This window comes from Chanos chanos, chromosome 8, assembly GCF_902362185.1.
Source record: "Chanos chanos chromosome 8, fChaCha1.1, whole genome shotgun sequence".
Lineage (NCBI taxonomy): Eukaryota > Metazoa > Chordata > Actinopteri > Gonorynchiformes > Chanidae > Chanos > Chanos chanos.
In genome coordinates, this window is record NC_044502.1 from 28163207 (window position 1) to 28175021 (window position 11815).

Here is an 11815-nt window from a genome sequence, read left to right on the forward strand (position 1 = left end):
TTCAAGCTATCTGATACCAACACCAACGAAAGCTGATTTTAGTCCACATCTTCTGACGCCGATAGGGTGCTGACAACGATGTATATCCCTGTTCTGATTCACTTCAAGGTCTGACAAAACTTGTCTGGAAGGATTTTATGTTCCTGTCACACAGCATTGCCTGAAGACACTGTGTGTTTTGAGTTCACACACTTCCGCATGACGCGAGGCAACGTGTATAGACACAGCCTGAAGACAGAGTAGTATAGAACATGAAGCACACAACACACTCAGCTTTATCCCGCAGGCTCACACCCTAGAGCTGAAGAAACGTCGGTGTGTGACCATGAACACTGTCCCGCGACTGCTTAAAATGAATGCTAGTGTACAAAAACGTTCACAGGAGCTAGAGTCATCAGTAATGTTCATGTACAGGTTGAAAGGTTCCTGGGAAGCTCATTTTCAGAACTCTGGGTGGGCCAAGATCACGATTAGCCAATGAGAGATGTGCCCTTGTGAGAGGCAGTTGTGGATACGCCAATCACTGTGCTTGGCCTTGGTTCACATTCATGCATTTACACATGGACAGTCATATTGGTAATGTGCTTCCTAAAAAACTTGAGCAGTAATGTCACAGAATGTTCAAGTACAAAGCACATTTTTCTCTTTTTCTCGTCTCTTCTCTTCTCTTCTCTTCTCTCTCTCTCTCTCTCTCTCACACACACACACACACACACACACACACACACACACTTACAAACACAATAATCCTCCACACCCTATATATAATTACAGACGATAAATAATAAATAATTACCTTACTGACAAATACCAACATCTTTGTTCAAAATGTCACTGAACCTTCACAAAAGTTTGGTCTCGACTCAACTTCTATGTCTAATACTGTGCCATGCAGAAACTGTGCATCTTTGTTGCAGCGAACTTTTCTCTCTCTTTTTTTTTTGCAACACTTTTTGCCAAGACATTCTTCTGTTTTCAGTCCATCATACCTAAACTTTCAATAGTTTTCCAGTACACGTTTTTATATTAAGTTATACAAGACGAGCACATGACAACTGAAAGAGAAGAAATGTGGGCAGTGTTATACTGGATGGGGGGGGGGGGAGTTTAGTCAAGAAAGAGTTTGCCCTTATTATTATAAGCCAACCCCTGGAGCTGTACGACTTTGCTGATTGGTTGGTGATGAATGGTGATCAGCTGGGGATAAGAGCTGATTGGTAGGTGGTGACTGGATAGGAATGGTTGCTTTTGTGGTTGGTGTTGAATGGTGACTTTGGCAACTGACTGAACACTAACAGAAGGTCAAAGTGTGTGTGTCCAGTCGAGGATGTGAGGGCAGACATGCTCTGCGGCACATCCGAATTTTCCACACTGTAATTAATCTTATAGGGAAAAGGGCAGAAAGAGAGGAGAAAGAGGTGAAAGATATTGAAGCTATGGATGAATAATTTACAGTCTGAAATGAGGATATTGATGTAAAAGTCGTGGAAAAAAAAATGCCAGAGGTGCTGTCAAACATTTGGATGCTTTTTGAGCAGTTGTGGATGAGAGGGAGGTGGGCCTATCAGGGAGAGAGGCAGTGCCTCCGCGATTCGTTAAGTCCTCAAGACAATGCCCAGTCCACACTGCACATGTTGTCTGGAGATCCAACACAGAGGAGTCGGTGGGAGAAATCCAGTTTGATTCAAATGACAATATTCACTGGCAACAACAGAAAAAAAAAGGAAAAAAGAGGAAAAAAGAAAAAAACATGTAAACATTCCATTTAAATATCTTCTTCAGAAATATGCACCTAAAAAAAAAAAAAACTGAGAGTGATGGACATTTAATAGCTAAAGAACCCAGGAAACATCCTTCTGTCTGTCTGTCTCTCTCTTTTTCTCTTTCTCTCTCACTCTCTTTCTCTCTCTCTCAGAAACCAGGGACATGGCAGTAAGCTTCCATGGAGGCCAGCAGGATGTAAATGAGCCAAAGAGAGAGGAAGAGGAAGAAAGTGAGCATCTTCGCGGTCCGCGGCCCCCCCAGCTCTCCCCCGGAGACCCCCGGACGCCGACGGTACAGCAGCACCAGGACGGACACCACGGCCAGGATGGTGAAGAGTGTGACGGAGAAGGCGAGAGAACCGGGGGGCACCCGAAACACTTTGCCCTTGGTGCGCCAGTATACAGCGGCGATGGTCCACGCCACGCCGATGCCCAGGAAGACGTTGACGGCATTGCTCCCTGTCACGTTGCCAATGGAGGCATCAGCATACTGGTCCTGGATGGCTGCCACCTTGCTGGCGAAGGTGTCTGAGAAGAGAGGGGGAGGGGAGGAGGGAGATAAATGAATGAGGGGTAATCTGTCTCTCAGTGTGAGAGAAGATAAGAGCTCTGAGACTGCGTGATAAATATCAGCTTAAGTACTGGAAGATCTTCACCATATGCTTGTGTACTACATGAAGACAAGAAGTAATGCACAAAAGCACATGGGTAAATGCTTTTCCTGTGTAGCAAACACAAGCACACTGCACTGAGCCCCATTTACAGACAGACAAACAGATAAAAAAAACATTAACTTACATACACACTGTGTGAGTGTATGATAAATTTTATAGGAGATAGTTATACATATAACAGTTATACCAAATATATGCATATTAGTTCAGGCAAAGCAGGGGGAGGACAAGAGAGATAACAAAAACATAACCTTGAGCTAATGCTATGGCTTTGAATCAGGTCTAACAGAGAACAGCAAGAGGTTCACCTGCTACAAACAAACACCCACACAAACTACCTGCTGCACACCCACACACAGACAGGCAGGTTTACGCACACATACGTACACAGGTTCTCACACACACACACACACACACACACACACACACACCTGGTACAGATGTGCCAAGGGCCACAAACACCACAGCAGTGACTGAGTCCTTGAGGCCAATGGTGCAGCCAAAATGTGAAGCCAGATCACCAGTGACAGCAGTCAGAACTCCAATGAGGGAGATGGACACGATAAAACAGGCCCAGCCGTTCCAGTACTCCGTGGGCGGCACGAAAGCAAACAGAACCTTCCAGAAGACGGTCAGAAAGTGCATGATGTAATCAAAACAAGATGGCAGACGCTCCTCGCCACTCTCTTCCTCATCATCATCACCTGGGAAACCCAGAGAAAGAGACATATTACCATGGAAACAGGCTATACAGGGGATATACAGGTTTACAACACAAAGCACGGAACAACCTAGAAAATACCCAAGTGGATGGGCCATAGAGTAACAGATGAAAAGGAGGATTCAGGACATCATGTTGAACATAGAGTTTTAATGAGGAACAGTAGCGACTAAAGCTGATGTGACACAACGTTAAGCAGGTAACATGAATCTGAAGTAGAGTAATTAGTGACTCATGAATATGCGTAAAAACATTTTCGGTGCATACTGACCTGCACTGACTGTTACTGCACTGACAAACTGTTCTCTCCAACTGCTGCTGCCAACAACCAGAGCCAGGTTGGTCTTCTTTATCAGCTTATCCACAGTGTTCTGTTACACACACACACACACACACACGCACAAACAAAAAGCAGAAAGATGAGAAAAAGTCAGACATGAGCTGTCCTTGAGTGGCATTATGTGGATGTCTCGCAGACAGAGTTGCCAGGTCAAGACTTAAGACAGCATGGGATCAGCTAACTCAATTTTTCACACCCAGTATAAACCAATAACTCTTCTCTTTTTTTTTCGCCTCTTTCGCTCCATCCCCATATCGCTCTGCTGGCTGCTGCTGCTGTGGCCCTTGCTGGCTTTTCACATCCTGGTGTTGGTTTTGAAATCTCGCAGAGAAAATGACACCGTACGTGTCCTCTCCCAAGGAGCACGGCGACCTGCGCGACCTTTTGCATCGTCACCATGGGGACAGGTGGGCGGGAATCCAGACAGGAATAATGAGGTTGTGACCTGGATCAGAGGTCGCGGAGGTGTGCCCGTGTGCCTGCGTCTGTGTCACTTGAAAGATTCTCTTTTTTTTTTTCTTTTCTTTTTTCAAACGTTACCTTGAATTCATAGGACTCCTCAATCACCACCTCCAGCTTGGTGTGTTCTCCCAGACTGGGGCATCCCATCTTCGCTACCTCCTCTTCCTCAGCACCAACTGCAGGCTTGTTATCATTAGAGTCTCCTGGGAGTGAGAGAAGACCACCCGAAGCACATTAACCTACATCAAGTCCCTCACATACTGAACACATGTAACATCTTTTACACTATCATTACAGAACAGAAATAAACAGCATTACTGAATTCTTAACCGCACTTCACAGGTGGTAATATGAAGTAATAATCATGCTTAATATAGGCATCATTAAAAATCCAACACTCATCTTACTCTCATACCTTGCTTGCAGTGGTGGTTTAAATAGAATGGCGAATAAGAACATTAATCTAGATCAGCACGTGTGTAATTAACACAGGCTAAATGGCCTGGAGAAATGGCTTGATTGTGTTGAGGCCAATTACTGTCGGGTAGGTTAGTATTTTTCCCTCCAGGCATTCATATCTATTAATACAAGAGAGAACCAAGCAATAGACACAAAAATACATTTTACATCATTTCTCCTGTCCTACAGCAGATGTTCTTCATATGCTGATTTCTGATGCTGAATAATAAATGTTATATACTGCAGAGTTGAGAGCTCATGAGTGGCTGTCTCCCAACACAGGAAATGAACCCTAGCCCTTGATCCATTGGTTTGGCCAATGGGGCGGGGTTTGTTACCATGGAAATGTTTCACGGAAATGAACACTCTCCCTTTGAGAAGGTGTACTCTCACACTCCAAGGCTGCTGCTACAATGGCGTTACATGTTGAGTGTAGGCTTTAGCCTCCTGGGTCTTGTAGACCATGCCTATGTCTGGCTTCAGAAGGGAGTTTGATGTTTAAGCAAAAAAAAAAAAAAGTATAGGGAACATTTTATCCCAGATTCAGAAAAGATCAGGATTCGAACCTGAGAACAGCTGAGCACCTTAATTATCAAGCCAAGGCGTTCAGACCCACTGGCTTTGTGGCTCTAACATTGCACAGACATTGTTACATCATGAATATTAAAATATGCAAATATCCACTCCCATTGTGGAACTAAAATTGTACCACTTGCAATTTTATGGTAATGACTCTTATATTATGGGTGCTGACATGTTAAAAAACATTGGGGAGGGATGTTTATATAAACTCTCTTTTATGTGTACGACTTGACTTCAGAGCACTACGTGCTTTCTGAATAGTGGACAACTCAAGGATAATCCTATTAACATTATCCATTACAAAAAGATCAAATTCAACTCTTTCATTTCAACCATCCATCATAAGAAAGTTGAGTTGGACTGATAAAGTCCACTTTGTTTCACTGGCCTGGTGAGATCACTGGTGCTGACGGTAGCTGACACTAGCAGATACGGACGCTGAAGCAGAGAGACTTGGGGCGGCTTTGGCTTTTTGTAAGCTTAGCCGTTCCGGGCTATTAGTCAGAGCCAAAGGGGTTTTAGAACGAGGCTTACGCGGCCTCTGTTTACAGCCTCAAATGATCCACTTATCCACAACGTCCTGGTTATTGGTTACCTCGTAAAGTTAGCGCTAGACAGGGTCCAACGGATGCTCTGCGGGACATCCTGAAATAATAACCCAAACTGAAATTATAATCTAAGGAGAGATGACATTTGTGAAAATGTGAATAATTAGTATCGATGTTTTGACTTTCACTGGTCATTTTAAGGGGTGAAGGGACCTTGGCAGAGTGTGCAAACTCCATTGGCAATAAGGCACAGTGGCAGGAGGAGGGATTGGCAAGGGTTGGCCATCAGTTATAAATGAATCTCTACTTCAACCCATGAGAACTTGTTTTATTAAGTATCATTTTATTATTATACTATATTATATTATGATAGCTTACTTTATTAAATTAAAATGCAGGATTACTGCAGGGGTCACCATGATTCTAGGAGGACTAATTTTATTAAAACTTAAATGAGGAGTGGAGAAAAAAAATCTGCCAGCTTATGTAGTCCTGTTTAGTTTTAAAATATGCTTAAAGTAAAGCAGTTATTTAGTTATAAGGCTAGGCAAACAGTATTTCCCCCCCTCAGATAAAGACGTTTCGTTTGCAGCTATTTGTGCACTTTGTCTTTTAATCTGACAGCTGATTTGATCCTTCAGGGAACTCCTATTTTCCACAGACACCGTAACCATTTCACAAAGAATATGGAACAAATAACATTCTCTCCAACCGCTTCCATCCCATACCTGTCCACAGTTTTTCCAAGTGTAGATAACACTAAATCGCACTATTAGCGAACGCAGTGCCTTGACCTAATATTCCTGGTGTGAGCAGTGGCTATTGCTTTCCTTTATCTAAACAATAGTTTGTCCAGAGAAGGGGTCGGGATCAGAATCGACCCTCCTTCTCTCTACTGGTCTCTGTGCCCACTGACCATGTTTCTGCCCGATCTCCAGCAGCACCGGCTCTCCCAGGTGGATGGTGAAGGTTTTGTTCTTTTCGTATTCTTCATCATCAATGATCTTCACTTCTAAGATCTTCCTGTGACACGTATGGACATGAGAGAAAGATAGAGAGAGAGAGAGAGAGAGAGAGAGAGAGAGTAATTTAGGTAGGCGCTGTTTCACATTGTGTGTATGAAAACAGTGAGAAAAAGCAGTTAAATGCATCGCTATGGTATCCGCACACGATGTCTGTTCTGTCTCATCCGCAGGGCGAGTTCTAAACACATTAGCGCTGTGTTGTCCACGAACACACAGCATGCTCCGTCTGACTCCCGTTCGCTCATTATCGACAAAACAGTCCATTACCGTTCACAGAACAGCACAACCACGCGAGTTACCTCAAAGAGATTCAGACAGCCTGCTGCCTCTTTACTCTTTAGAGAGGGAGCTCTGAAATGATCCCCATTTCCTGAGTCCTTTCAAAAACTATGTGGTAAATCAGTGCTAATCACCATTTTTACCAAGAAAAGTGATGGACGCATAGTGCAATTAGCTTTCCCCATGTTGTGTGTTAGCTTAGTGAGAGCATGAAACGCTCTAGCATTTTAGTGCATTTAAGGGGTGCATAACTTAAAGTAGTCATTTGAACCCTCCCATAAACTCGTCTTCTGCTTTTAAAATCATTTCTTTGTTACATGGGAGATACCACCACCTTTCGAAATGTTGTAAATGTTCTCAATGTCGAAAAGTTATTTGCTTTTGTCACGATGGAACACCATCGATGTGGCGTTAGCTTTCTCGCAAATGACAGCTAAAGTGACAGCTCTCTCTCTGATGCAGAAAACTACGGAACTAACAAAAAAACTACAAACAGAGAGGTGTGTACTGCAACGCACTAGGATGTAATAGCGGATTACAGGAGATTCATTTTCAAAGATTTCTTTTAAGAAAAAAAAAAAAAAGCTTCAACACTGGTTTTGTGTACACATTGTATCTTGACAGCAAAAACATGTTTCGTGGAAACAAAAACAGATAACAATGAAACATTACGACAACAATGCAAACATTACAATAAAAATGGATCTTAGGGTGTGTCTCTCTTTGTCCCTCCACCTCTTCCTTACAATTTCTGCTTATTCCTCTTTATTGCTATTTAAATGCGGGAGTTTTATCGCCAAGAGAACTGCGAGGAATTAAAAATGAAAGAGCTAAAGTCTATTCATTGTCTCAAGGGAACGTAATGCAATATAAAAGTGGCAAATAACTGTTGGGGGGGGGGGGGGGGGGGTCTTAACAAGTTCGTCAGCTCTGCCTTAAGCATGAGAGGAAGTTTGTAGATTGTTTAATTGGATCACATTATGTGGCGTTTGGGGATTGCATACCTGCTAGGATGCAAAAATAAATAAATAAATAAAAAGTTGTGTTAAGATTTCTCTGAAAGATAGCATTGCAGCATTGCCATCTCTCACGCTGAAAATATCATTGAAGAAATCAAAGATTTTCTATCCATCTCACGTTTCAGCAACCCTCTAAAAATGCTTTCCAACCACATCTTCAACTAGTTCAGGTCCATACACGAGCATTAGCTTACAGCTGCTAACTCGATACACCAGCATAAAAAATCATATGTAAGTGAATTTAGAAGAACTGGTTCTCTTGTTCATTCTGTATCATGGTCAACAGATGGATTCTGTTGAAGAAACAGACGCTGTCCATATATGTGACAGCCATACGATAGTTTATGTCATTGGACATCAGCAGAGAGCATAGGTTACACCACAATTCACCACAGTAGTGATGTTCGCTTACACGTCAATTAAGCTCGGCCACTGTCCGCAAATTTTGGTTATCTATTAATGATCTAGTAGTCTCTTATGATTTCAGATATTTGGATTGAACAAACCACAGCGCAAAATGTACATAACCTCTTTGCACCCAGACAACATCCTTTCCCAAAGATGGATCATAAACCTTTGAAGTTTGTGAAAGTCATTGTTAAAAGGGTCTTTCATTTACAAGGTGTATGCCCAAAACAAACTGAGAAAGTCCTCCAAAATCATTATAGACTAACTTGTGTTTCAATCTACACTACCTGCAGGACTCATCATGACTGGATGTGAAATATCACTAAATTATGCCAGTTCATCATTACAGCAAAGGATTTAGATTTACTGGATAAAATATGTCAAAACATTTTAAAAGAGAGAGAGAGAGGTTATGCTGACACTTTGTTCCAGTTCTCGTCACACGCTAAGATCATCCGTTAGCCAAAATTGGATTGGTTTGTGACCAGTAGTGGTATGGATTTTATATGATAAGACATAATGTTGTAATTGAAAATGTTATGGCTTTGTAAAGAGAGAGAGAGAGAGGGAGAGAGAGGGAGGGAGAGAGCAGCGGAAAACTGTGAGATTATGTTTACTGAAACCCTACTAGCAGTGCTTTGAATTCACTGGAAAACATGCACTCATCTGAAGAGGGAGAGTATAGTGCACTCAAACAAGTGAATGCTCTTGCACACAGACACTTAGACACACGCACACACACGCACACACACACACACTCATGCAGAGGAGCAGTCAAGCTCATTCAAGATAAGACCATGTCGCAGAGTGAATGGCATCAGCCTGTCGTCTCTGTGTGTGTGTGTGTGCGTGTGTGTGTGAGTGTGTGTGTGTGTTTGTGAGGAGAGGTGATAGAAGTGAGGTTGAACATCGAAATGGGGACAATGGAACGATAAACAGAGAGATGGAGATGAGAGAGAGAGAACTCTTGCTCTGGCTTAGAGCCCGCCAGTGAGCGTAAGATAAACGAGGGGTGTGAAGAACCAGAGAGAGAGAGAGAGAGAGAGTGACTACAGAGAGGACCAGATGTCTGGGACACTGATAATTAGACTCTATGAATTATGAAGAAAGGCACGGACATAGAGTGCACGGTGGAATAAAATACTCACATGGGCCTGCAGAACACACACACACACACACACACACACATACTCTTTTTCTGACAATTCACACCCTTCTCCTCTAACCTTTCCTACGCACTTGTATGTTTGTTTCGTTTTATCCATCTCTCTGTTCCTCGTTTCCTGCATTGGTCAGAGGAGCGTAATTAAATCCATTAGGATACGTTCTTTATTTATTAGTACATCACATTTATCACACGTGACTACACCCCACCCCCACAAATTTCTCTCTCTCTCTTTCTCTCTCTCTCTCTCTCTCTCTCTCTCTCTCTCTCTCTCTCTCTCTCTCTTTCTCTCTCTCTCTCTCTCTCTTTCTCGCTCTCTCTTTCTCTCTTTTTCTCGCTCTCTGCTTTGCTCTGTACTCTTCTTGACTATGTTCCAGTGACCCAATTAACATCATGTCTTTGCTGTAGCTTTGCCAGTTCATTTTAACTCCTGTGGGTGACATGGCTTTAGCACAGAGAGAGGATGATAGTTGGGCCTAGACACACACACACACACACACACACACACACACACTTCGATATGGCCAGATGGTGACGGATGGTGATGAGTGGAAAGAGGAAAACAATTAAAGGCAGGAAGCAGCAAACAGAATTTGTGCCATCTCAGTAAGCAGGTGGCTTAACCCTGAACGACGGCCTTCGTGTAGTAATTGGCACCATTATTCACTGAGGCAAAAAACGATAACAGATCTCTCTCTCTCTCTCTCTCTCTCTCTCTCTCTCTCTCTCTCTCTCTCTCTCTCTCTCTCTCTCCCCAAAAAGGGAAGAGAAGAAAAAGATGAATAGATGAGTGAGAATTCATGCTCATATTCACATAAGCAAAAGTGACACAGATTTTAATGAGGTGCGAAAAAACTGCACACACACACACATACACACACACACACACACACGAATTAACAAATGTGTGAATTCTAACACACGTCTACACACAGGAGAACCTACACAGACAAGACACGCGTCCACGTTCAACCACACATATAAACACGCCAACGCATAAGAGCCCACACACTCACACATACTTTACAATGGAGTAAACTAAGAGAATGATCTCTGAGGATCAGAGCTGGAAACAAAACAAAAAAAAAGCCCTGTTAGTCTTACGAGACTAACACAAACATCATTACACAAACACTCACACTCACTCACAGACAAAAACACAGCCAGACATTCCACAAGTCTCTATACTGTATGCTATATGAATATATGCTATATGAAGAGCGTGTGTACAGTGAGAAAGAGAGAGAGAGGCAGAGAGGGGGGATGGGAGAAAAGAGCAATGGGGGCCATGTAAAGATTAATTAGCATTAAACACTGCAATTACATATGGTACTTTGAAACAGGTGACTGTCATACATACAGTGTGAAATTGCACTGGTGTTTACGCTTCAATGAGCAGAATGCACATACCACAAAAATTATGGGGTTGGCATGGCAACAGGTAGCAAGAGAGCATGCTCTGATAAAAGTCAAGGCCTTAGGCAAGACACAGACTAAGAGAGAGTGAGGGAGGATGGGAAGAGTAAGAGAGAGAAAGAGAGAGAGATATGTAAAAATTAACAGACTAGATTAGACTAACAACTTAAGGCATATTTGTATCATGTAGGCAAACACAAAAAAGCGGAGAAAGAGAAGTGCAAAGAAATAACAAGGAAAGAGACTGTGTGTGAACGCGCGTGTGTGATAAACAAATATTTGTAGCTCCATTCTGATTTTTCATTTTTTAATACAAAATCACAAGATAGAAGGAGACAAACAAGAAATGAAAATGAAATTCCTGTGTGTGTGGCACTGAAATACTTACAGAGACAGATGTAACCCCGATGAAAGAACAGGGAGATGGAGACAGAAGTGGAGAATGTGAGAGTGTGTGTGTGTGTGTGAGAGAGAGAGAGAGAGATTCAGAGGGAGGAACACAGGACAGCTGGTGTGTGTTTCCAGGGGATCACATAAAAGACACAGAGAGAGAGGCGCAGGGGACAGGGCAGAGCCCCCCTAAGAATCTTTCACTTCCTATTTCTCTGTCTTTTTCCATATCTCTTCTATATACCTCTCTTTGTCTATCTGCAGTAAGATTCTTTAAAGAGAGGGGGGGGGGGGTTGTGTATGCAGATTTCAAGGGAGGAAGCAGAGGAAACCCTTGGACAACCAGACAGGAGACTAACATCACAAATCCATTAGGAGCTGTGCAAAAGAAATGAAGAAAGAGATTTTTTTTTTCCTGTTCTGTCTGTAAAAAGTGACTTGTGGTTAAATGGCTGAGTTCAGCCCCTGTCAAAGCTGCCCCCTTAAAAAAAGAAAAGAAAAAAAATCTGGTTTGGATGAAAGACACCAGCTGGCAGATTTTAAATGTAAAAAAAAAATCTTGTA

General features: G+C 42.6%; 1 protein-coding gene across 8 annotated transcripts in view; it reads right to left on the reverse strand.

Moving 5' to 3' along the window:
* Positions 1–1911: 1911 nt before the first annotated feature.
* The window catches only part of slc8a4a (solute carrier family 8 member 4a), a 23530-nt gene continuing 13626 nt past the window's right edge, over positions 1912–11815 (reverse strand). Inside the window, exons 3-8 of one of the 8 annotated variants that reach the window (XM_030781482.1) lie at positions 6477–6572; positions 4227–4245; positions 4039–4143; positions 3430–3529; positions 2869–3141; positions 1912–2291 (exon numbers count right to left, since the gene is read on the reverse strand). In XM_030781482.1, the coding sequence (XP_030637342.1) occupies positions 1912–2291; positions 2869–3141; positions 3430–3529; positions 4039–4143; positions 4227–4245; positions 6477–6572 (973 nt within the window). Of the gene's footprint in view, positions 2292–2868; positions 3142–3429; positions 3530–4038; positions 4176–4226; positions 4246–4857; positions 4919–5862; positions 5872–6420; positions 6573–11815 lie in introns of all 8 variants that reach the window. The other 7 variants (XM_030781480.1, XM_030781478.1, XM_030781474.1 and 4 more) reach the window with 7 other exon arrangements.